Consider the following 24,803-nt stretch of genomic DNA (forward strand, 5'->3'; position numbering starts at 1 on the left):
AAAATGGCGCGTGAGGAGTTAAATTTTACGCGTTATACATTTTTGACAGTTAAAGTTTTCAAACAGGTTGTTTTGTATTTGGGTGATTTATAATAATTCTAATATAATTCATAATAATAATAAAATGTACCTATACCATATTGGAGATTCAAAATTGACATAATAACCTAAAAGTGTAATTTTACAATGAATGAATTAAAACTGTGGACATGGAGTCTCGGACGTACCATGTCTTACTTTGGGTTTTGTTGATCGTAAGTTAAAGTATATGTAAGATATAGTTCGCGACAGGTCGAGGTGGCAATCGGGGTACGACCCGGGGGAACGCCTCGCACACCCGCTCGTCACCCGCGCTTACACGCACAAATGCTCTACAAATCTACTATCTCCTTCTAAAGGTCGATGTACATAACTTTCTGCCGCGTACTGTAGAGCCGTTGATCTGCGCTTGATCTCTCTCCGGTCGTGTCGGATTGGCGTTCCACTGCACTGTGACGTGAGGGAATAAAGACTGCACCTGTGTTTGCATTATTACATACATTATTCTACAAAATCTTCTACGCAGTTAGCAAATATGTATCTAGTGTCATTTGGTTGGTTGGAGGTTGGCCGCCGCGGCTGAAATTCGCCTGAAATGGCTGAGAAGAACTTATAGATAATACATATTATATCAAAACTGTAAGTACCCATCAATACCTATTCCACTTTAAAGTGAAACTGTTGGTATTAAAATAACAGAGGTTCAATTGAAAGAAAATTCCTCTAGACACCTATTGGTATTTCATGAAGGTATATGTCCCGCAATTGCTATTGCGCTGGAACCATGTATCATTAACATTGAAATGACGTCATTTTGACGTCAGCCGAAATAAAAATATACCATCAGCTCGAAACTTCAGTCTGGTGCTGACGTCACTAAAATGGCTACCACGCGCTTGCGGGGCTACTATTTTTTTAGTGGCTGGTAGGTACGCTCATGGTTATTCATTAATTTTCATATTACTACTAATATTTTAGTGGCCCTCAAACACTACGGATTTGGATGAAACGGATTACGAATTTTCTCGCGAGGATAACTTCATGTACCGTAGTGCGAAGAGGCCTGAATTTTCCGCCGAGGCCTGCTTGCGCGTCCATCCCTCCAGTAGAGATATCAATAAGAGATTCCATGCTATATTGCCATAGTAAGTTATCCATACCTAAATATATCCATACTTCCATACTAATATTATTATAAATGCGTAAGTGTCTGTCTGTCTGCTATGTTTTCACGGCCCATTTAGCTTTATTATTCTATAACTAGCTGTACCCGTAGTACAAGATTTTACGTCTCACTAAACGAAACCAAATTCGAGAGTCGAAATACTTCCGCGTTACAGTAAACTGGATCTTAAATGCCTTGTTTTAAAGCTCAAGTTTGTCTACACTTCTACAGCCAGCGCTCCAAGCGGAAACATTGCGAAATTAAAATCAGTGGCATTGAATATTTGACTTCAATTCAAGGCTGTTTAGGTCCATTTTACTGTAACGCGGAAGTATTTCGACTCTCGAATTTGGTTTCGTTTGGTGAGACGTAAAATCTTGTACTACGGGTACTGTGTGCCGAGTGGGAGTTCCACAAAATTATTCAAATGACTTCACTACTGCGTTAATCGAGCTAACCTCAAACGCATCGAGAATCGCGAGCAAGCGAGTGTGAGTTACCACCGAAGCTAACCAGCCCATACGCGTGTACTCACCGTGAATGGCGTTTATTATTTTTGTTGGCGTCGTGATATAAACCAACCAAATTTAGAATGAAATTTCTATGAAGTGATTGTATGGAAGCAGCTGTCTATTAAAATTAAACTGGTTATATCTACTGTCTATGTTTATGTTTTGAAATCATCGTCTTTGTAGGTAGGTAGGTCCTAGTGTCTACTGTGTACGTCATCATTATGTATTAAAAATGAAGACAATTTGATTTCATTATTTAAAAACCGGTCAAGTGCGAGTCGTACTCGCACACGAAGGCTTTCGCACCATCGTACAAGATATTTTAATAATTTTTTGAGCAAAACTGTAAGTTAATGACAACAGCGTCATCTATATGTGATTTAGAAAACTAATTAGGTATGTTTATGAACACATTTTTAAAATTATTTTAGAGCCTAGAAAAGTAAATTAAAAGTAGTTTTGACTGCACAAGACTTTTTAATAATATTAGTTTAAGTAAGTGCCATGGTCACACAAAAGTTAATTGAAAATCATCATCATCATCATCATCATCAATCCATAGCCGACCCACTACTGAGTACGGTTCTTCTCGCAGAATGCAAATCTGACAAGTACGGGTTTTCCTTCACCGTTAAAGCAAGGGATATAATATTATAATTCCTTAAAACACAAATATAACTCCGAAAAGTAAGAGTTGCATGCGCGGGATTGAACCCCGGACCCACCAACTAGGAGACCATCATCTTCACCCCAAGCTATCACCGCTTAAATGAAAATAAATGTCTTTATTATTAGTTCTCACCCTACTCTCACTGTAAAAATCTATGTGACAACTTATTGATCGCGTTAGCGTCGTGTTTACTCGATTTACTTCGCAAGTTGTCCAAATTTGAAACTCACACTCACCTAATGCTTAAATCGACCAATCACGTGCGCTCACGTTGTCACTTTCGAATGCGAGTCGGTAAACATTAGTCGGTCCCGAGGACGTAAAAAACTTGCACTCCCTATTTATGTTTCTCCTACTTGGCACTAGATGGCGCTGTTTCAATTATATACAAATCGTAGTTAACTTTTACGCGATCGAATAGGTAGGAAATTCTCCCACTAGGCACACTGATAGCAGATTCATCCACGTGGATTTAGGTTTTTAAAATCCCGTGGAAACTCTTTGATTTTCCAGGATATACATGAAGCATCTTCTTGAACTTTTGTTCAACTGTAAAGATTGGTTCAGTGTTTGAAATGGTGAAAGGTAGCAGACAAACAGACATACTTTCGTATTTAAAATCAGTACCCTTATTATAAATGCGAAAGTGTGTTTGTTTGTTGGTTTGTCCTTCAATCAAGTCGCAACGGTGCAACGGATTGATGTGATTTTTTGCATGGGTATAGATAAAGACGTGGAGAGTGACATAGGCTACTTTTTATCCCGGAAAATCAAAGAGTTCCCACGGGGATTTTTAAAAACCGAATTCCACGCGGACGGAGTCGCGGGCTTCAGCTAGTATTAAAATACTATTAATTTTTTGATACATCATCATCATCATCATGATCAACCCATCACCGGCTTACTACAGAGCGCGGGTCTCCTCTCAGAGTGAGAAGGGTTTTGGCTATAGTCTACCACGCTGGCCATGTGCGGATTGGTAGACTTCACACACCTTTGAGAACATTATGGAGGACTCTCAGGCATGCAGGTTTACTCACGATGTTTTCCTTCACTGTTAAAGCAAGTGATATTTAATTAATTAAAACGCACATAATTCCGAAAAGTTAGAGGTGCGTGCCCGGGATCGAACCCCCGACCTCCGATTAGAAGGCGGACGTCCTAACCACTAGGCTATCACTGCTTTTTTTAGAGGAATTTTTTGATACGTCTCTCTGTAATTATAGTACCTAACCAGTTTTTCACGTTTGGACAATACATTTACTATGGACCTATGTATGTAAGTGATTTACATAATACAATGAGTTATTTCGCGCACAATTTTCATAATAATTATATAAGCGACGAAACGTTGTTTATATTTCATTAACGCTAAAATGTTCCAGCTTAAATAAAAAGGTCGCTGGGTCGAGTGGACATCCCATATTATGAGACGGCTTTTGTTTCGTCCGAGAGTCACTTAAATGGACACAATATACATACAACGCTGGAAACGGTGTGCCATACTAAATGTGTTACATTATTTTGTGTACATCATATTTTTATGTGCCGGTTCGAAGCGCCTCACCGATTGTACCGAGAATCAAAATTAACACTTTGTGTCAAATGACCGTCGTCACTGTTCACAACAGATATGAAACTTGTAACAAAACCTCCTGCTTCCTGCCCTAGTGTTCAAATGCCTGATATTTGACAGATGTCGATTCAGGATCAAACCGAGAGCTTTCTCACTCTAGTTCACTCTGTCGTCGTGTTGGTTTTATGTCTATATACAGTACGACAAGGCACTTTTGGCACTTTAATGACATTGACAGGGGGGTGTAGTTGTAGAACAAATGCTTAGACTATTCCTTGACTATTGAAACAAGAACAAAGGGGACACTTGACAGCAACGTTAGTTCAGATTTTCGCCACGCGCCAAAAGAGCCTTGTCGCACTGTAGATGTCTCATTACTAACATTTAGTTCCGAGAACGTCACATGACGCTCACTGCTGCTATCAGGGCCAAAACGGGGAAAATCAAATTGCTGTAAAAACAGGTCGGCAATTGCAAGTCCAGCGCACTTGTATTAGTAGAGGTCAGTGCCGAGAGTAGATACAATAAGGGGCAGAAAGCCACTTGGAACTGCCTAAATACTGACGTGTAACGTGACCCAAATTTCGAAAGATGTATTTTTGGCAAGAATACTTCGTCGGTTTTGTGTTGTGAAAGTTTATCTAAATATATATAACAAACATACAAAAAAAACATACAGTCGAATTGAGAACCTCCTCCTTTTTTTGAAATCGGTTAAAAAGGAAAAGGTGACTGTCTGATCTATCAACGCACTACTCAAACTACTGTAGGTATGGGTCGGGTTGAAATTTGGCATGCTGATAGCTATTACTACGTAGGCATCCGCTAAGAAAGTATTTTTTAAAATTCAACCCCTAAGGGGGTGAAATAGGGGTTTGAAATTTGTGTAGTCCACGCAGAAGAAGTCGCGAGCGTTAGTTAGTCATCCATATTAATATTGCAAATACGAAACTGCATCTATCTCTCTGCTATATTTTCACAACCCATCCGTTTAAAAGCGGCTTTCGGAAAACCACGAAAATGTGGTTACATCACAAAAAAAGTGTTATTTCTTGTACGATGGTACGGAACCCTTTGTATGCAAGCCCGACGCGCACTTAACTGGTTTTTAGATATTGCTAGCTGATGCCCGCGACTTCGTACACGTGGATTTAGGTTTTAAAAATCCCGTGGTAACTCATTAATTTTCTGGGATAAAAAGTAGCCTATGTTATGTCTTAAACTATACCCATGCAAAAAATCACGTCGATCCGTTGCTCCGTTGCGACGTGATTGAAGGACAAACCAACAAACCAACAAACAAACACACATTCGCATTTATATTAAGTTTACTGATAAGGGTACTGTACCCGTAGTATAAGATTTTACGTCTCACCAAACGTTGCTAGAATTCGAGAATCGAAACACAAAAACATCAAAGTAAAATGGACCTAAAGAGCCTTGAATTGAAGTCAAAAATTCAATGCCACTGATTTTAATTTCGCAACGTTTCCGCTTGGAGCGCTGGCTGTAGATGTGTAGATAAACTTGAGCTTTAAAACAAGGCAATTAAGATCCAGTTTAATATAACGCAGAAGTGTTTCGACGTTCGAATTCTAGCAACGTTTGGTGTGACGTAAAATAGTATATTAGTAATAGTATATAGGGCTACTGATTTCAATCATGTAAGTAGGTAAAACTTTACCTTTTTAGCTTTGACAAGGACCACTCTAACTCGGCGTTTTTGCGCAAGTTCAGAGCAACAGTGCACAGCATGTCGGAAGGAGACGACCTACTGGATAAAGAGGCATCATTCTATGCAGCCGTGCTAACTCCACTGGTCTTCCTACAGAACTATAGAGACACCTGGTGTCTTTTGGAGAGGGTATTTTTATTAAATATTGTCATCATCATCATCATCAACCCACCGCCGGCTCACTAAGAGCACGGGTCTCGTCTCAGAGTGAGAAGGGTTTTGGCCATAGTCTACTACGCTGACCATATGCGCATTGGTAGACTTCACACACCTTTGAGAACATTATAGAGAACTCTCAGGCATGCAGGTTTCCTCACGATGTTTTCCTTCACCGTTAAAGCAAGTGATATTTAATTACTTAAAACGTTCATAACTCCGAAAAGTTAGAGGTGCGTGCCCGGGCTCTAACCCCTGACCTCCGATTAGGAGGCGAACGTCCTTACCACTAGGCTATCACAGCTTAATACTAGTGCTTGGCTGCAATTAAACTTGCTGGCAAATGATGACGCAGACTAAAGTGCCTTCCACATCCACCTGCTTCCCGCAACTTTCTTGAGGCCACTTGTCCAGTGGACTAATGGTGGTCCTACACTACGCTTACTGCTGCTGGCACGCGATCTCCACTCCAGAAGACGTCTGCTCGATCGATGTTTTCCTTCACCAATTTCTTAAAAAACAAGTAATTCCGAAAAGTTAGAGGTATGCGTGCCCGGGATCGAACCCCCAACCTCCGATTAGGAGGCGGACGTCCTATCACAGTTTAATACTAGTGCTTGGCTGCAATTAAACTTGCTGGCAAATGATGACGCAGCCTAAAGTGGCTTCCACATCCTCCCGCTTCCCGCTACCTTCTTGGGGCCACCTGTCCAGTGGACTAAAGATCGCTACACTGCGCTTAGTGCTTACTGGCACGCGGTCTCCAATCAGAAGACGTCTGCTCCATCCACCGCCGGTTCTGCATCAAACATAACCCATGTGCACTGGAGTACTCTTCCTAGATCAGTGTTTCCTGTCAATTATAATCCGGGTATCTTTAAAACAAGAGTGAATAGGCACCTTCTAGGCAAACGCGTCCCATCTTAGGTCATATCATCACTTTCCATCAGGTGTGATCGTGGTCAAGCGTGCGCCTATAACGAATAAAAAAAATAAAAAAAACGTGCACTGCCACTTTATCTTGCCAAGCCTTTGAGCTATGCCAGTCACTTTGATTTTGCTTCCAATTTTATCCCTGAGCACACACCCAACATAGCTCACTCGATAGCGCGCTGAGTGGCTAATTTGTGGACGAGGCGAACTATCAGTGTCCACGTATCCAGTCCATTTGTCATTACAGACGTAGGACATACTCAATTGTAGACTTTGATTTGGTTTTGTGGTAGCACAACTCGCAGACCTGACGTAGTTTTGCAAATGATGCCCAACACACTTTCGCATTTATAATATGGAGGTAGGGAGAGAATTTAATTCTCTGTGGAAAGAAATGGACAAGCAATGAAGAGTTATTTATGTTTCATTACCGGTAAAATGTTCTACTTTAAATAAGACGAGGTCGGCTGAAACCGCTTCTAGTTTGTGCTTCCATTTCACCTGAATAAAATATTACAAGTTGACTGAGCACTATGAACACTTCTACTTATAACAAACACTTTACTTTTTCTTCTTCAAAGGCTCAACGGATTGAAATCTGAAAGGTAGACCGGTGGTTCAATTCAAACCCCTCTCGTTGCACTATTGTCGTACCCACTCCTAGCACAAGTTTCACGTTTAGTTGGAGGGGAAAGATAAATATTAATCTGGCTATCATTTTATGATGTATCATTAACAAAATCATTTGTTTCAGTTTCACCGCGCGGTTCGTTTATATCAAATATCGCATCCGACTGAAAAACGTTCATCTCTGAAATTGCTTCAAAATTTTAGAACTGTAAATCGAAAGGTACAGAGCTTCCGGTTTATCTAAATATATAAAAGGAAAAGGTGACTGACTGACTGACTGACTGATCTATCAACGCACAGCTCAAACTACTGGATCGATCGGGCTGAAATTTGGCATGCACATAGCTATTATGACGTAGGCATCCGTTAAGAAAGGATTTTTGAAAATTCAACCCCTAAGGGGGTGAAATAGGAGTTTGAAAGTGTAGTCCACGCGGACGAAGTCGCGATCATAAGCTAGTCTAATTTAAAACCCTTAGAATTGCGAAAATGAAAACTGCATAAGTCCGGGTTTGTTAACTTTGAAATAAAATTTTATTTTTAACTGCTTAGCTTATGCCTGCGACTTTGTCAACACAAATTTCATATCCCTATTTTACCCCCTCAGGGGTTGAATTTTCAACAATCCTTTCTTAGCAAATATCTACGTCATAATAGCTATCTGCATGCCAAACTGTCTCGATTCTCTACGCTGACGCCATGGCCATAGTCCACCATGCTGGCCATGTACGGATTGGTAGACTTCACACACCTTTGAGAACATTATGGAGAGCTTTGAGGCACGCAGGTTTCTTCACAATGTTTTCCTTCACCGTTAAAGCAAGTGATACCTATTTAATTACTTAAAACGCACATAACATCCGAAAAGTTAGAGGTGCGTGCCCGATCGAACCCCCGACCTACGATTAGAAGACGGACGTCCTAACTGCTAGGCTATCGCAGCTTATACAAGAGCAAGATACAGTAAAATATTATCTCTATATATAAAAATGAATCGCTAAATGTGTTGGTCATCGCAAATCTCGAGAACAGCTGAACCGATTTCGCTAATTCTTTTTTATAATATTCCTTGAAGTACGAGGATGGTTCTTACGGAGGGAAAAAATTGAAAAATTGCCTGAAAAAGAATCGACTGTTAGGCGGTACGAAGTTCGCCGGGGCAGCTAGTATTTTATAATAAAGTATTAGATATATATATTTTTTTAAATATAATATTATATTTTCAACACAGGTTCGAATATTCGTGTGGGAGCTACCGGGGTCACCAACCGCTACGCGATCAAAGACTACCACTGCTCCAGAACTAGATGAAGAAGAAATTCACGACAAGAGGGACCTCCGATATCTCAAAGAACTAATTAAAAACCTTGGTTGACAATATTTTGATTTATTTTCGTAGCTTTTATCAATGAGAGGAGACTTGTTCTCAGTAGTGGACCGTCGACGGGTTGATCATGAAAAATTATGAAAAAACCTGTCCACTGAAATGGAATGGAGGGTAGTTGTGTTTATTCGACCAACAAGATTTTTCAGAATTATCACGTCACTGCTCCTCTCCGCTCCGCTTCAGTGGACAGGCACCCTTAGTAAAATTCAATAAAAAAAAAATAAAAAAAAGTAAATTAGCCATGTAAATCGTAACTAATATCCCCCTTTTCCATCCAACTAAGCATAAAGCTTGTGCTAGGAGTAGATTACGACTAATAGTGCAAAGGGTGGGGTTTGAACCGCTGGCCGACAGTGAACGTCAGGATGGCTGGACCACCAGAGAATTTGGAAGCTTAAGCCATGCTAGGATTTAGTACCTATTTGGTACCTGACATCAAATAATTAGTACCTCGATAAATAGGGAGAAATTTTATAATCAAAGTGGTCAGCCATTCTGACCGTCAACCGTTGAGCTATTGATTAATTGAGCCCCAACAAAACTACTAAAGTTTTGCAACATTTAAAGTGAGATTTAAAGAGTAAAAGTGTCGCGAAATGTAGGCCGGCAACTGTCCGACACTCTCCAAATTACTGGCGAGACTGTTTGTGCTACATTGACACTTTGTAGGGTTCCGTACCTACCTTAAAAGGAAACACCTTAAAAGGAGGAACCTTATAGGATCACTTTGTTGTCTGTCTGTCTGTCTGTCGGTCAAGAAACCTACGGAGTACTTCCCATTGACTTAGAATCATGAAATTTGGCAGGTAGGTAGGTCTTATAGCAGACATAAGGGGAAAATCTAAAAACCGTGAACATACATCACACAAAAAAAATATGTATTAATAAAAATTAGTATGTTCAATCTTCGAAGTAAGATAATATATCAAGTGGGGTATCATATTCATCCTAAAACAGATTTTTTATTTATTTTTATGCATCATAGTTTTTGAATTATCGTGCAAAATGTCGAAAAATACGACTGTAGTACGGAACTCTCGGTGCGCGAGCCTGACTCTCACTTGGCCAGATTTTTTCGCACAAAAACCGCGGCAGCGGCAACGCTGTGGTCTGTGAAATATTCCTGACGCCCAGCAAACTGTCGCTGAGGTATTACATTGCTTTTCCAATTGAATTTTTATTACTAGAACCACTGAACCACTGAATTCAAAATCATATGTAATAGAAGTGAAGTGCCTCGCGGGTGTGCAATAAAATATAAACATATAAAAGTAAAAGACTGACTGACTGACTGACTGATCTATCAACGCACACACGCAGATAGCTATTATGACGTAAACATCCGCTAAGGATAAGGATTTTTGAAAATTCAATCTCTATATTACCTTATTGAGAGATTTAATAGATAGGCTTTCAAACTAAATATACACATGCAAAACATGTCAGACAATTCTAACAAAATTCTAAAACATGTCCCCACTTGTTCCGGTGGTTGGCCGATTAGTTTTCTGTAAAGTGCCGACCACACTGCAGTGTTAATGAATATTGCTTTCAGTTATGCTTTGGCATCGTGCGAATGAATGGACTCCGCCAGATGGGCTGTGACACACATAGATAGTGGTCCATTTATAAACTTTAGTGTCATATAGGAACGATGTGGTAGACCGCTTTATTATGAAAACTGAAACAACTTCACCGTAGCTTCCGGATTTTTTTTTATTGGGAACCCCGCTTTAGAAATTTTGTGTCTGACTCGCAGATCGCTCCAGCACTTACATATAGGTACCTACATGGCATAATATTGTAAACCAGACGATGCCTGCGACTTCATTCGCATGGATTTCGGTTTTTGGGACCTTGGGACCATCGTCTATTATCCCAAAATGTAAAATTATGTGAAGACCAACAAAATATGAAAAGTCCATCGATAGGTATTTCGTAAGTATCTAGTTTATTCTATCAAACTTTTACCATTAGCAACAAAATTTTTACTTATTTCAGTAAACTTCTTCGATAAAACTACCCGTTAACTGAAAAGTTCCATAACGTTTTTTTCCTGTAAAAAGGAAGGCAAGAAAATAACGCTACCTAACTAATATAAAATGCATCATAATAACAGAAATAGTAACGTATATTTCTGGAAAGTTTGAAGAACTTTGTACGGAAAACCTGGGGGCTGACAAAGCTAAAACCTTCCTCCACATGCCAGGGAAAAATATAGATATCAGGTCTTTTACCGCAAAATTGACTGCGCCAACCTACATACTCGAGGAGTTCCAAACAGTAAAGAACAAAAAGGAAAGATTTATTTCCCAAAACCACTACCGAAGTAGGAAGTTTCAATTCGATTCGGGACCTAAGTTCTCGACGTCTCAAATTCAATTGTCGAAAGGCCAGCCGCATATCTCATAAAGTTCGCAGTTCAAATTGCATGCATGCGGTGCATTAGGCAGTCGTAGAGGTGCATGCTACATTTAGTGTCTCACGTGTAGTCGGCAGGTGCGGGAAAAGCATTAGGCTTACTTGGAAAGGTTGGGCCGACTGATCGCGAGCGCAACGTTTTTTGTTTGTTGTTCGTTCGTTCGTTCATTCATTCGATCGAGTTAAAACTTTGTACTGGTACTGTTATTGCTGTTGATACATGCACGATTACGAAGGTTTCTGACATAAATAGCACTAGTAGCATCGTGAACAAACAATAGATGGCGCGCGAGTTGCATTGCAACTCACGCTGGGCATCAGTGGCATCAGCTAGTATTATATGAAAATAGTACAACAATAATTACTGTTGACATTCAGTGTAATATAATTATTTCCTTTATCTTTTTCCTAACCATTTTCCTGACGTATCAAGGTTACATTAGAATTTGAATGTAAATTATTGTAATTATGTAGGATATTTTGCAATCATCTAGTAAAGCATAGCACAATAAAACAATAACAAAGCTATTACGCAATACAGATGACTCTCTCATGGTCCTATCTCTATATATAAAAATGAATCGCTAAAATGTGTTGCTGATCGAAAATCTCGAGAACAGCTGAACCGATTTCGCTAATTCTTTTTTCATAATATTCCTTGAAGTACGATGATGGTTTTTACGGAAAGAAAAATTTAAAAAAATCCTGAAAAAGAATCGACTGTTAGGCGGTACGAAGTTCGCCGGGGCAGCTAGTTAATAATACCTTATGAAAGTACATTTGCATAAAAATCTTTCTTTCTTGTTTTGATCTTGGTTTTTTGAGTTGCCTGACCGCTGATATTATGACGGTTTTACATTACAATAAAACCGATATTATGTGCCGAGAGGGAAAACATACAGCATTTATGTATGAAGAAGCAATTATGTACTCACCGCATATATGCGCGCTTCATCCATAAACATGTATATTCCTATGCAATAATGTAGTTTACCTTACCGGATATAGGGGCGCTAGTGTCTCACCCAGCAAGGCAGTGAGCCGCTGCCATCTTGGATGTCATAGTCTTCACCAGGAAGAAGTTCCTGCAATGCTGTATGTTTTCCCTCTCGGCACATAATATCGGTTTTATTGTAATGTAAAACCGTCATATTGATGTGCCTCCGGAAAACATACAGCATTTATGTATGAAGACGTGTTTGTTATCTGCTGGTGAAATGTATTACCCACAACGCTATGATGAATCAAAGGGAGTTAATCTGTCAATTGAATAACAAAAATATTAATCGTTAAGTAAGATCAAATAACCACGTCCCCTTCATTCATTGTCACCTATTAAAGTTATTGTTATTTCTAACCAGGGTTAATAAGTTAAAATATAATGTCTAAAAGACAAACAATTTAAATGATTTATGTCTGTAATTTTGATAAGGATTACTAAAACTCAAACCGGACCATATAATGATTATATTGAAAAATAAGCTTCAGTTATTTTGAGATCTCCTCCGGGCAATAATGATTTCAACAAGAGTGTCTGGTAATCTCCAGTTACCACGAGATACGAGTATATCGTCCATTGATTGGTTATCTGTCCCCAAAGAAACTACTGTTGATCCACTGATGAATCCCTGGGGATACAGGAATGCTGCCAAATTGCTTAAGAACTGAACTGTTCCAGTGATCTATTACAGTACGTGATGCGGCTTCAGTTTCATTACAGTTGGTGATAAAAAGATTACAATATATTTAAATTCTTAACTTCATTCTGCTTGACCTATTTTCCTGTGTCAAAGACATACATGTAGTACTACTGTAGTATACTAGTACATTAATAGAGAATTATGTTTTCTGTTATACTATTATGTTTTGAAAGTGTCCATCCGTATTTATGTTAAGAGTGAGTGTCAGTCTTTGGGCCAAATAAAGTATATAATATATTTTTCCCGGTGACACAGACTTTCAGTTGTCAACCCTTCGTTCCAGGGCAACAATTGTCCATATAGGTTCGTCTAGATATCTCGGGAAGTGTGTGCTTAAATGAGAGCTTCTGTAGTTAGCGCTTGAGCTCTACCTTAAGGTCCTGTATGATAAATGGTTTAGTAATTTTGAGTTTAGCCACGTCAATAATTGCCTAGTGTCCACATGTGGATCATAGAAAGTTAACCGCCACCAGGTTTCGCACCAGTTTAACCATTTTTGATGTCTGGTAGGTAGGTAGGACAAAAATTGCTTCCAACAAGCACCTGTTCTTTACTTCTCGTATAGACTACTCCTTTATTTGGGCACCCATCCTCAATTTTTTCAGCTTCCGTGTAAATGTCTGGTGGACACTAATGTCGTGACATCTATCAGAGTCCCTGATAGGTTCTATAGTTCATTTGAGCCACATTTAAGTACACCCCAGCTGCACTTGTTCAAGTAAGTCAGTACTTTTGGCAATTAGTTTGGAGAAGAAAACACCCATGCTAAATTGATGTCTCAATGACCTGTTGAAAGCATCTATAACTTGCCGATCAATCTTTGCAGTCGATAAAGACATCACACCATCTTTATTCCCTACTACAGTAATCTGTTGTGCTGCAACCAAATCGATCTCGGACGGCGCTTGAGGGAAAAGATGACACTCTGTGGGAGGTTTTCCTCGTGACAGCCTTGAGCCAATAATGTAATCTGTTATGTGCGGGAGTTCGATTGTTAGAATCAGTAAAACCCACGACTTTGTTCATTAAAATGAACGTTAGAACGAACGAGTGAGTGAACGAATGAGTGTTCGATTGAACTAAGACTTGCGATTTTTACAGAGTTCTTGTGCTGTCTTCAATTGCCACTATAACTGCATAAAGTTCCTTCTATTGCTGTGCTATCATTTTTGATGCACTCACCAAGTTTCTGGCATTAATTTCCCGTTTAATTGGGCACTAAAAGCCAATCAGAGGCATTATTCGCCAAGCAGTGGATGGCAGGTTTTAGGTGTACATATTGGCAGCCTGAGACATGTGGTTCCGCGCCGCCATGTCATTCCCTGTTCCACGATTGTGGATTCAGCAGTCTAAAACATATTATCGAAACGTTTGAGGCGTATTTGGATCTGATCAGAATGTAGTCTGCTTCTGGGAGTTACTAAACTGGCGAAGTCTGACTGTCCTAGCAACCGTTGCATTTCGTGAAGAGTGATTTCAGATATTTTCAGTAATAATTCTCTCAAAGGTCTCGTTGATAGTTTTTTACTCTTTATTATGGGCAAGAACATTGAATTTTCTTATAGTCTGCCAACGAATACCCAGGTATTGTAGGTCTTGTGTGAGTGTTAGAATTGACTTTTAGTAATTGATCCCGATGTTGCTTAACTTCGGTGATCGGACGAGAACCGGTGTCTTCAACATGGTATGGACGTTGGCTTTTGGTAATTGATCCCCCTGCCCCGAAGTTCCAAGGACCTCACGCTTCCGCAGCGTGAAGGCATAACCTGGATTGGTCTTAGTTGACCAGAATTGCCAGCCCAGAAGTTCCAAGTGCCTCACGGCTTCCGCAGCCTGAAGACATAACTTGGATTGGTCTTGATTGACCAGAAGGAAGTCGTCTAGGTAGACTAGCACTCGACATTCCTTCGCATGCAAGGTTTCCGCAACCGAGCATGTTACAGGTGGGGCGCTGCCGCCAGACCCAAAAATTAGACAGGTTGTCCAACTTTTGTTGTAGAAAGCTACGAACCGGTATGACAAATCAGACGGGATAGTTTTGTTTCACAAATTTGTTTCGTTCTCGAGGGGTCGAAAATCAGACGCATCGATCCAACGTTTTCCTTCCGCAGAAAAAGCTCGGGGATAAAACTGGGCATTTCCTTGTGAACCACTTCTACTAGTTTTGGTCCAGTAATTCTTGTGTCATTTAAGTCGTGACAGGTGACCAGGTTGCATGTTGCATTATTTGTTTTGTGGGCATTACCGGGGGTAGTTTCTTGTATTAGGGTATTCGAAATACCGTAATTGACATTTACAAAAACTGTTTGCATCAAAAGCTTGCCAACGATATTAGAATGTCATTACATAACCTGTAACATATTGTGTTGGATAGGTTTTTCAATTGTAGGCATTTATAGCTGTAATATTTATAAATATGGGCCACCAGGGGATTGCATAAACGCAGTGAGTGTTGCTTTATCCAAAAAGAACCTCGTCACTATTGTTAAAAGCCAATCCGGTATTTGACAACTAGTCAAATCAGTATCCTATAAAGCGTTAAAACACACGCTCAGCACGCGAGGCCCCATGAAACACTGGCATGTGACGTCACAATGATTTGACGTACTTTTCCAGCTTAATCAATAATTTAAAATGGTTATCACACCCAAAACTAACAAAGGGTGCGGACCTCACATATCAGATATGTGAGGTCCGAGAGGCTTCCAGTGGAAGACCCTCCATTCAACCATCACTGAGAAACCATTCACTTTTGACATATGCAAATACCGTATCCAAAATTTCCTTAGAGTATTTAAAATAAACATCTCCATGAAAATTCTGTCTGATATTCATCTCCTGCGCCTTACATAATATATTATGCTATACATTCGCCTGTTACCCAAACAATTTGTAAAGTTTGTTCTGATAATTTTTAAGACAAAGATGATTTGCTGAATGTTATTTATTTATTTAACCATCTTTATTGCTAATCATTATATTCAAAAGAATAAAAATGCAGGAGATACTTAGACCAAAGGGCGACTTTATCATCTGAATGTTTCAGTCATTTATTAAAGGGGGTATCTGGATTCTTAACTGAGTTCTGTTTGGTATAATAAAGCAATGGTGGTAACGGCCATGATGTCATCAGTGGGGCCAAATAAGTGTTAGCTATTGTTTAGTGAGTACAGTTCTCCGTTATTTTCAGTTTACGAAACCCCTTTAAATGAGCAATTTAACCAATGTCTTGTTATAACAAACATCTCGCCACGTGGGCGAGATAAAATGTTATCATTCGATTCACTGGCGTAAAATTTAAATTGCACTCAATTAACTTTGTACATAAAATAAATAGATTCAATAACCGATTATAGGTAGCCATTGGGACTTTTCCTCGCCAAAATTTGTATTAAAGAAACCTAGATCCAGATTTAGATTTCGGTGTCGGTGTCGACACGTTCGTCAACCAAATCGCCATTTGTTTAATTTGGTTTCTCAATTAGCATCTCATTTGCATTAGATACACAATATGGTAAATGCATTATAAGATATGTAAGAAAACTCACCTGGTTGTATAACGCATCGATCCGAGGATCGATCGTTACCTGGTAATTTCTCGCCGTTTCTCTCGGGAGTCACTCTCAATCCTGCTCGTTGCTTGAATCGCTGCTGGATGTCGAGGTATCCCCTTTTTCAAGAGCCCTCTCAGGCACCAATAAGCGCGAAACACCAGATCGATTAGCTTACGTAGCCTATCGACATTGTTCGCGCACGTGGGGTCCAACCAAAATGTCCCTACGGTAATATTACGAAATAATAAGAAAATATATATCATGATCACCGTATTATCACATTTATTGCACTTATTGAAAATAATTTTTTTGCAAAGGAAGACGGATTAACGATATAATTTTAGATTCGACGCGCACGCGGCGAAAGTACACAACGCTATGACATCCAAGATGGCAGCGGCTCACTGCCTTGCTGGGTGAGACACTAGCGCCCCTATATCCGGTAAGGTAAACTACATTATTGCATAGGAATATACATGTTTATGGATGAAGCGCGCATATATGCGGTGAGTACATAATTGCTTCTTCATACATAAATGCTGTATGTTTTCCGGAGGCACATCAATATGTAAATTGTACACACATGGCGTTAATCGCTGTTAGCTTTGGATCTTAGAGCGTCTCACACAAATCATCTGATAAAAATATTCAATTTTTCCGGTGCACAGTGCACTCCATCGTATTAGGTATAGGTATAAGACTTCTAAGTACCATAGTTTAAGACCTTGTTGCTTGACCTTGACCTATTATGTGTGCTATTTTCCTTTCACCTGACTGGTTACCACTAATCGCTGAAGCGAGCTTTTTAAGTTCCGCCAAAAGCGGACATTTGACAAAATCGCTATAAAAAGGAGCATACCCTCTAGCGGTAACGTTGGGCAATTTCACTAGTTTAATAAAGAGTGTCGCAGGTGCAGACACAGACGCGATGCTGCACAGAGTAATTTGTAATAACAGATGACACAAGACATACCGAATTTAATATTAATATTATTTCGAGAGCTTCCTTTGAAAGTTTGTACGGAACTTAATTCTATGTAGATTAAATTCTACGTTTCGGGATGTAGGATTATACATTTAGTTTCAGCTTAAGTACATTAAATTATGATGAATGTAGACTGAGTTTACTTTTGCAATGGTAATGTTTCAAGTAAGTATAAAATGCCTAGGATTCTAAACAATTGGGCTAATTCTCTTGTACACAATCTCTAAACTCGCCATTCAGCGTGGCAATAGTGCCAGCTTAATGGGTACCTTTCGCCCAGGGGCAACCAGGGGCGGACTTTTTGACGACGTTTAATTTTAAGTTGGCAAGGTTTACTTGAGTTTGTAGATATGTTTTATTTTAATATTTTTAAGTAATTTCAATTTAGATTTAAGTTTATTTAATAGAATTGTATGTTATTATTATTTTAAGGTAGGTAATAAAGTTTATCTCTAAACTAAACTAAATTAACAGGTCTAAATCTAGTGCTATCCTTTTCCGCAAGCAACATTATGACAGGGACAGCAATAGATTTTAGACATGTCATTTTAGTTTAGTTTAGAGATTGTGTACAAGAGAATCGGCTCCATATTATCGAGCTATTTTCGGCGATATACCTATAAAATAAATAATTTTTCTTTCAGTACCGAGGGTACCGAACGGGCGTGGGCCGACTTTTATGCTAAGCAAATGCCTAAGCTTGGAGATCGTGGGTGTCCGGCTATAAGGAGGTGGTCTGTGTTTTCATTATAAAAATTTGAAACCTATTTTGATGGAAATAAGGCTTAATTTAAGTTGTTACTAAAATAGATGATACGCCTAGACTCCACTTCGTAAATATATCTCTCCACTTCAAAGGTATGCTTTGGACCTGAAAGCTTATTTGCACGACGGATGAATCAATTCATTACTCTGTGTCACGTTATGTTACTGCCGTGACAATAAAAATCATAGCCGCGCCTTCGTTCATGAAGTATTATTGCAGTCGTATAAAAATACCACCTTACAAAGAGCTGCTCCAATCATAATCTTAAATATATAAAAGGAAAGGGCGAGTGACTGACTGACTGACTGATTGATTGACTGATCTATCAACGCACAGCTCAAACTACTGGACGGATCGGGCTGAAATTATCCATGCTATTATGACGTAGGCATCCGCTAAGAAAGGATTTTTTAAAAATTCAACCTCTAAAGGGGTGAAATAGGTATTTGAAATTTGTGTAGTCCACGCGGACGAAGTCGCGAGCATAAGCTAGTTAATACATAGATAGTAGCTTCATTTTATTGGCGTGACGTATGGCCTAGTAGCAACAACGTATGTCGGTCGATTATACCGGTTAAGCAACGTTGAACCGGTCACTGGATGGGTGACCGTCTCTGGAGATCCGAATGTGGCCTTCGCCAGGTCAGTCGTCTGTCAGTTTCAGTTATTACCCGGCGATGGGTTGATGATGATGATGACGATGATACCAAAAACTATCGTACAATTTTCCGAATCTTACAATTTACAACATCTATTTAAATGTTTTATTTCTTATTTCTTCTTTTATGCTCTAAATCACTTTAAATTTAAAAACTTTATTTCATTTTATTTATCCACTAGCTTATGCTCGCGACTTCGTCCGCGTGGACTATAAAAATTTCAAACCCTTATTTCACCCCCTCAGGGGATGAATTTTCAAAAATCCTTCCTTAGCGGATGCCTACGTCATAATAGCTATCTTCATGCCAAATTTCAGCTAGATCCATCCAGTAGTTTGAGCTGTGCGTTGATAGATCAGTCAGTCAGTCAGTCAGTCAGTCAGTCAGTCAGTCAGTCAGTCACCTTTTCCTTTTATATATTTAGATTTACTCGCCAACTTTACATATCCTATGCCACTGACGTTTGGGTGACATAAAAGGCGGTCACTGAAAATCAGCGTTGGGGCGTCTGGTACCTCAGATATTTGCTATAGAGGTTTGTATCTGAGGGGCCCGACACGACGTCTCAACACAAGCTGAGTGGCCTACCTGTTCGAGGTGTTGCACTGCTGCACAGGACGATACTACCTACACCATGTACCATCTATATACCTCGAATAAACATTATTCTATTCTATTCTATTCAAAAAGAAGAAAGACATTGGTACACACAGGCAAATTTTATTATACCAGAAATACAAACGGCACCAAAAACCTCAAATTTGACAAAACTGCGGCACAAGCATTAGTGACATCGATTTCGTTTCCATCTAACACCTCAAATCCTGGCTGCGATCGTTCCGATACGCTGGTAGGGTGCGTGTACCCAAACTGGTGTGGGACGTGAACCTATAAACAAGTAGGTAATTTAAACCAGAATCAAGAATTTGGAATTAGAAATTAGAACCAAGGTCACTGACATAGCCTAAATATAAGCAATCTGAAGTGGCAGTGGGCAGGTCATGCCTGTCGTAGAGGCGATGGCTGTTGGAGCCGGAAAGTCCTTGAGTGGAGGCCGCGTACAAGCAAGCGTAGTTGGGGACGCCCTCCAGCATGATGGACCGACGATATAAGAAGGCAGGCTGGATGAGGACCGTGTGTGGTGGCGCTCTTTAGGAACGCCTATGTCCAACAGTGGATGTCCACAGGCTGATGATGAATTTAAAAGTTTTCAAAAAAAAACTCAACTGCGATTTGCACGGGATCTTTTTCAGCTCGCACAATAAAGCGTATAAAATCCGCTATTTTGATTTTTTTAAGAATTTCATGACACAGACCTTTTCATTAGCACGTTGTTTTATCGCATGGTGCTGGGTAGTAAGACCTTCATGTGGTACCTGCGAAAGGTAACGGGAGGTATTCTAGAGAGCTGTTTAAACTGATATATATTTTCCTACTCTATGAACGCAACTCACGTAGCAGAAAAAAGTTACACCTTCACCACCTGAATGCCTGGTACTCTAGCATTTTTTTTACGAAAAAACATTTATAGTAAACAGAAAAAGAGGGTAAAAGTGGACAGGGAAGCACTTATCTCTATGAGAGATCTCTACCAGTGACCCTTGGCACTTGGCAGTGCGAGAGGTTGTAAAGGGAGTAGAATAGGTACAAAAAGAAGATAGATATATTCATGAAAAGAACATAATAGATACTATGTAATATTATATGATATATACATAAATTAACATTTTGCACTATGCTAAGTCATTTTTCCACGCCCCTGTAAATTATGGAACTTCGTTCCACATATTATCCCCCAAAACTAAGATATGGGGCTATCCAACAAGCAGATAAACAAATTCCTTACCACTACACTTACCTACCAGTTCTTCTGTTGCTACGTCTGCATAAAACATCAAGCTACCTGCCGCCTCGCTATGATTTTGTAGAATAAAAAATCGATGTAGGTACATACATTTAAAAAAAAGTCGAAAAAAATACGGGCCGAAGTGAGAACCACCTCCTTTTTAGAAGTCGGTTAAAAATCGAAAGTAAGTATATAATATACCTAAAGTATAGAATCTTAAGAAAAGCTCTCTGCGTCATTTTTTCATTGCTGAAGGTTTTGGCTTTTCAGTCATATGATGCTTGGAGTTTTTCTTAGGATAATAGGTATTGCGGTGGGCTCCCAGATCCGTCCGCATATGACTCAACTAAAGAGTACGGGATTTGAGACTCTTAGGTCTAATAGCTGTTAGTAATAATAATAAGACCGATTACTTAACATGCTCGGATGGCGCGGAAGAAAAGAAAAGCCCAAATTTTGACCTCCAAAGTCAGTCACCCACCCAGTTACCGATCGGGTTCAATGCTGCTTAATCAGCCCAAAAAAACTGATATGCGTGTCGCAAACAGACCACACGTACAAAATTTAGCTTCACAGGTGATTCAAGCAAACCTTTTGCTTGTGCCGTGGTGTTTTCTTCTGGTACATATTAACTGGGGTGACGTTTTGGATGAACTCCTCCATGATGAAACGGGCGCGTGCCACCACCAGCTCGAGGGTACGCATCTTCTTTGCGATCTCGTGTGGCTTCGATATCCTGAGGTACTGGTTTACCTAGAATTTGAAAACCCCATGTCGTACCCCTAGATCAAAACTGTTTCAACTGTTAAAAAAAAAAGTGAAAAGTGTTCCAGAAACTGAGAAAACAGATTTGTGATAATTTACAAAAGTTATTAAAACCGTAAAAAAATATTTAGAAGAAATTAATGAAATTTGGATAGGTACATAAAACATAATGTAACTAAAAATTAAGGAAACCTGAATGCCTGAGAGTCCTGCATAATTTTCTCAAAGGTGTGAAATCTGCCAATCCGCACTTGACCAGCGTAGCGGACTATGGCCTACCTAAACTATAGTCTAAGAGGGGACCTGTACTCAGTAGTGGGCCGGTGATGGGTTGATCATGATGATGATGATGAACTAAGATATTATTTCCGTATAGACAATATAGTCAAGTCAGAAGAGAATTTAAAAACCTAGAACCAACATTTTGTATGGGACACCATCCGTACTTCCTATTAGACGCCGGATCTGTCACCAGCATCCATATAAGAGCCACAATCCTAGGGAAGGTCGTGTGAGGCTCCCCCATCATCATGCCAGGAGTCTTCACCAAGGACTCCAGATCAGGTTCCATTTCCAAGAAGGACGTCTCAACTAGTATTTTGGTACGTATTAACACTTGAATCAGCTCGGATACTAGAGTTCCTTCGTCTCCTTCTAAGTTCCTGTATAGAAAAAAATAAATAAAGGCAGAGTCATCATCGGCACCGCATGATCTACCTACCACCGGCCCACACTGAGCACGAGGTGGAAACGGGCTTACTTAGAAGGGATATGCTGCTTCCTTTATCTATGGTGGTAACCAACCACGGCCGTAGCTTTAATAAAAAAAACCGGCCAAGTGCGTGTCAGGCTCGCGCAATGAGGGTTCCGTATTACAGTCGTATTTTTTCGACATTTTGCATGATAATTCAAAAACGATCATGCATAAAAATAAATAAAAATCTGTTTTAGAATGTACAGGTGAAGACCTTTCATATGATACCCCACTTGATATAGTTATCTCACTTCGAAAGTTGAAAATACTAATTATTAGTTCATGACCACAATTTAATTTTTTTTGTGTGGTCTAACCCTAAATTCAAGGTTTTCAGATTTTCCCCAAATGTCAGCTATAAGATGTACCTACCTGCCAAATTTCATGATTCTAGGTCAACGGTAAGTATCCCTAGTAGTCTAGGTTTCTTGACAGACAGACAACAAAGTGATCCTATAAGGGTTCCGTTTTTCCTTTTGAGGTACAGAACCCTAAAAATGCCATACCCCTTCCAGGTTAGCCCGTTTCCATCTTAGACTGCATCATCACTTACCACCAGATGCGATTGCAGTCAAGGGCTAGCTTGTATCTGAATATTTAAAAAAAAACTCATCGAAATCTAAAAGGTGCATACTTAAGTAGTTCAAGCATAAGTCTCCCAATTTTCCCGGGCGCAGGTCGCGGGTAAGCGATGCAATCCGTGCTGATTGCCTTTACAGGCGTCGCATCTGTGTCGAAGGCCAATGCCAGTTCCCTTTGACGAGTATCCTCGGCTGCTAACCAGTCCAGGGTTAGCGAGGATCTGTACGCGGCTATACCAGAGAGAGTAGAGCGGGATATATTGTGAGGGTTGTAGTAGTAGTCTTCTGTGGCACACTAGAAAAAATCATCATCATCAACCTACTAAATATTGAGCACTGATCTCCACGGTTTAGGCAATAGTCCACTATACTGGCCAAGTATGGATTGGTAAACTTCTAACGCCTTCGAAAGCATTAAGGAGAACTCTCGGGCATGCATGTTTTACTTCATAAAACAAGTGATATTTAATTAGTCAAAACGCGCATAACTCCGAAAAGTTATAGAGGTGCGTCCCCGGATCAAACTCGCAACCTCCTGAATAGGAGCCGACGCGACGTCTTAACCAAAAAGTTCTCGCCGCTGTTTTTTTATCATCTAGTAGGTACTATAATATAAAAGATAGCTTATATAATTACCCTACCCTACACTTTTATTCCGGAAAATCAAATAGATCCCGTGAGATGGACGGACGTCGCGGGCATCCGGCATCATTTAGAAATTTAACAACTGTACAAAAAACATTCGGATATTCAGGAAAAACAACATGGCGAAAAGAATAACAATAAAATTATCTTAAAAATATACTTACTTACCTTACAAAGTTGAAGCAAGATTTCATTTAACTCATGCAAGCTGTAAGCTATTGCGTTTCTGAGATGAAAATAAGCTAAGCTTGAAAAACAAAATAGGTATCCTCAATTTTTATTCTTTTTAGCTACAATAGTGCACCCCCAAAATAAATAAAAGAAAATAAAAGCGGGGACTACAAAATTGGCAACATTTTACTGTATTTCCGGTCCCATATAATATTACTACGTACAATACCGTACCTAGTTGTACAATATATTTCATTGGCTCGGACACATTTTGTTCACGAACAAAACATTAAGTTTTACAGCACACAAAAGTTGAACGTGAAATAAAATGCTATGTAATAAACGCGCAATAAACCACCTACCTAACTGAGTTTTACGACAATTTTTAAGATATTTTTAAGTAAAAACTAGCTGCCCCGGCGAACTTCGTTCCGCCTAACAGTAGTTTCTTTTTCAGGATTTTTTTTAAATTTTTCTCTCCGTAAGAACCATCCCCGTACTTCAAGGAATATTATGAAAAAAAGAATTAGCGAAATCGGCTCAGCTGTCCTCGAGATTTGCGATCAGCAACACATTCAGAGATTAATTTTTTGTATATAGAGATTAAAGAGCAACTTTGTTTCTCGTTAGGGTCTTCACACACTAAACACAAGCTACCTATTATGTAGGTTACGTAGTATAAGTCCCGCAAATCGCATATGCGCGTGGCCGCCATTTTAGTGACGTCAGCACTAGACTGAAGTTTCGAGCTGATGGAATATTTTTATTTCGGGTGACGTCAAAATGACGTCATTTCGATGTTAATGATACATGTTTCCAGCGCATTTAGTAATTTGCGGGACTTATAATATAATACCTACGCTAAATAATACGGTTATTAGGAGTTGACCTAGGCATAAATTTTTGTTAGACTCAAAAATTTAGACATTAAAAAATTATAATATCCTCGATCAAAGATTTTCTTCGAATAATAAATATTTCAGAGCAATTTTGCTCTTTAATATCTATTAAATTATCTATTAGATATTAAAATTTAAATAAAGCATCATAATCTTGAAAATGATCATTAACACTGAACTCGTATTTTTCCAGGAAAATATTATAAGAAGTTACTTCGAAAGCTATTAAGCCTACAACTTAGTTTAATAAGTTC

General features: G+C 39.3%; 2 protein-coding genes across 4 annotated transcripts; one reads left to right on the forward strand and one right to left on the reverse strand.

The window, feature by feature from the left end:
- The first annotated feature begins 209 nt into the window (after positions 1–209).
- On the forward strand, positions 210–8,791 carry LOC117992692 (uncharacterized). The gene is made up of 5 exons (XM_034980402.1): positions 210–254; positions 1,018–1,184; positions 5,655–5,826; positions 7,541–7,636; positions 8,648–8,791. The coding sequence occupies exons 1-5, from the start codon at positions 210–212 to the stop codon at positions 8,789–8,791; spliced, it is 624 nt and encodes a 207-aa protein (XP_034836293.1).
- A 10,801-nt stretch (positions 8,792–19,592) lies between these two features.
- On the reverse strand, positions 19,593–23,875 carry LOC117992693 (uncharacterized). Of its 3 annotated transcripts, none has more exons than XM_069506302.1 (6): positions 23,648–23,875; positions 22,888–23,129; positions 21,921–22,161; positions 21,326–21,487; positions 20,205–20,264; positions 19,593–19,776 (listed from the first exon to the last, which is right to left on the reverse strand). In XM_069506302.1, the coding sequence occupies exons 2-6, from the start codon at positions 22,902–22,904 to the stop codon at positions 19,612–19,614; spliced, it is 645 nt and encodes a 214-aa protein (XP_069362403.1). In that variant the 5' UTR covers positions 22,905–23,129; positions 23,648–23,875; the 3' UTR covers positions 19,593–19,611. The 3 variants fall into 3 exon arrangements, with proteins under 3 accessions (XP_069362403.1, XP_069362405.1, XP_069362404.1); XM_069506304.1 differs by having other exon boundaries at positions 23,644–23,875; XM_069506303.1 differs by lacking the exon at positions 23,648–23,875 and adding an exon at positions 23,476–23,598.
- Positions 23,876–24,803: the final 928 nt, after the last annotated feature.

The sequence above is a fragment of the Maniola hyperantus genome, chromosome 22 (assembly GCF_902806685.2).
Source record: "Maniola hyperantus chromosome 22, iAphHyp1.2, whole genome shotgun sequence".
NCBI lineage: Eukaryota > Metazoa > Arthropoda > Insecta > Lepidoptera > Nymphalidae > Maniola > Maniola hyperantus.

Coding starts and splice junctions, on each gene's coding strand:
- LOC117992692 (XM_034980402.1), top strand. CDS start 210: ATGGAGTCTCGGACGTACCATGTCTTACTTTGGGTTTTGTTGATC. Junction 1,185..5,654: donor TTCCATGCTATATTGCCATA/GTAAGTTATCCA, acceptor TTACCTTTTTAG/CTTTGACAAGGACCACTCTA. Junction 7,637..8,647: donor TTAGAACTGTAAATCGAAAG/GTACAGAGCTTC, acceptor TTTTCAACACAG/GTTCGAATATTCGTGTGGGA.
- LOC117992693 (XM_069506302.1), bottom strand. Junction 20,265..21,325: donor CACCACGGCACAAGCAAAAG/GTTTGCTTGAAT, acceptor TACCTTTCGCAG/GTACCACATGAAGGTCTTAC. Junction 19,777..20,204: donor AACAACGTGCTAATGAAAAG/GTCTGTGTCATG, acceptor ACTTGTTTATAG/GTTCACGTCCCACACCAGTT.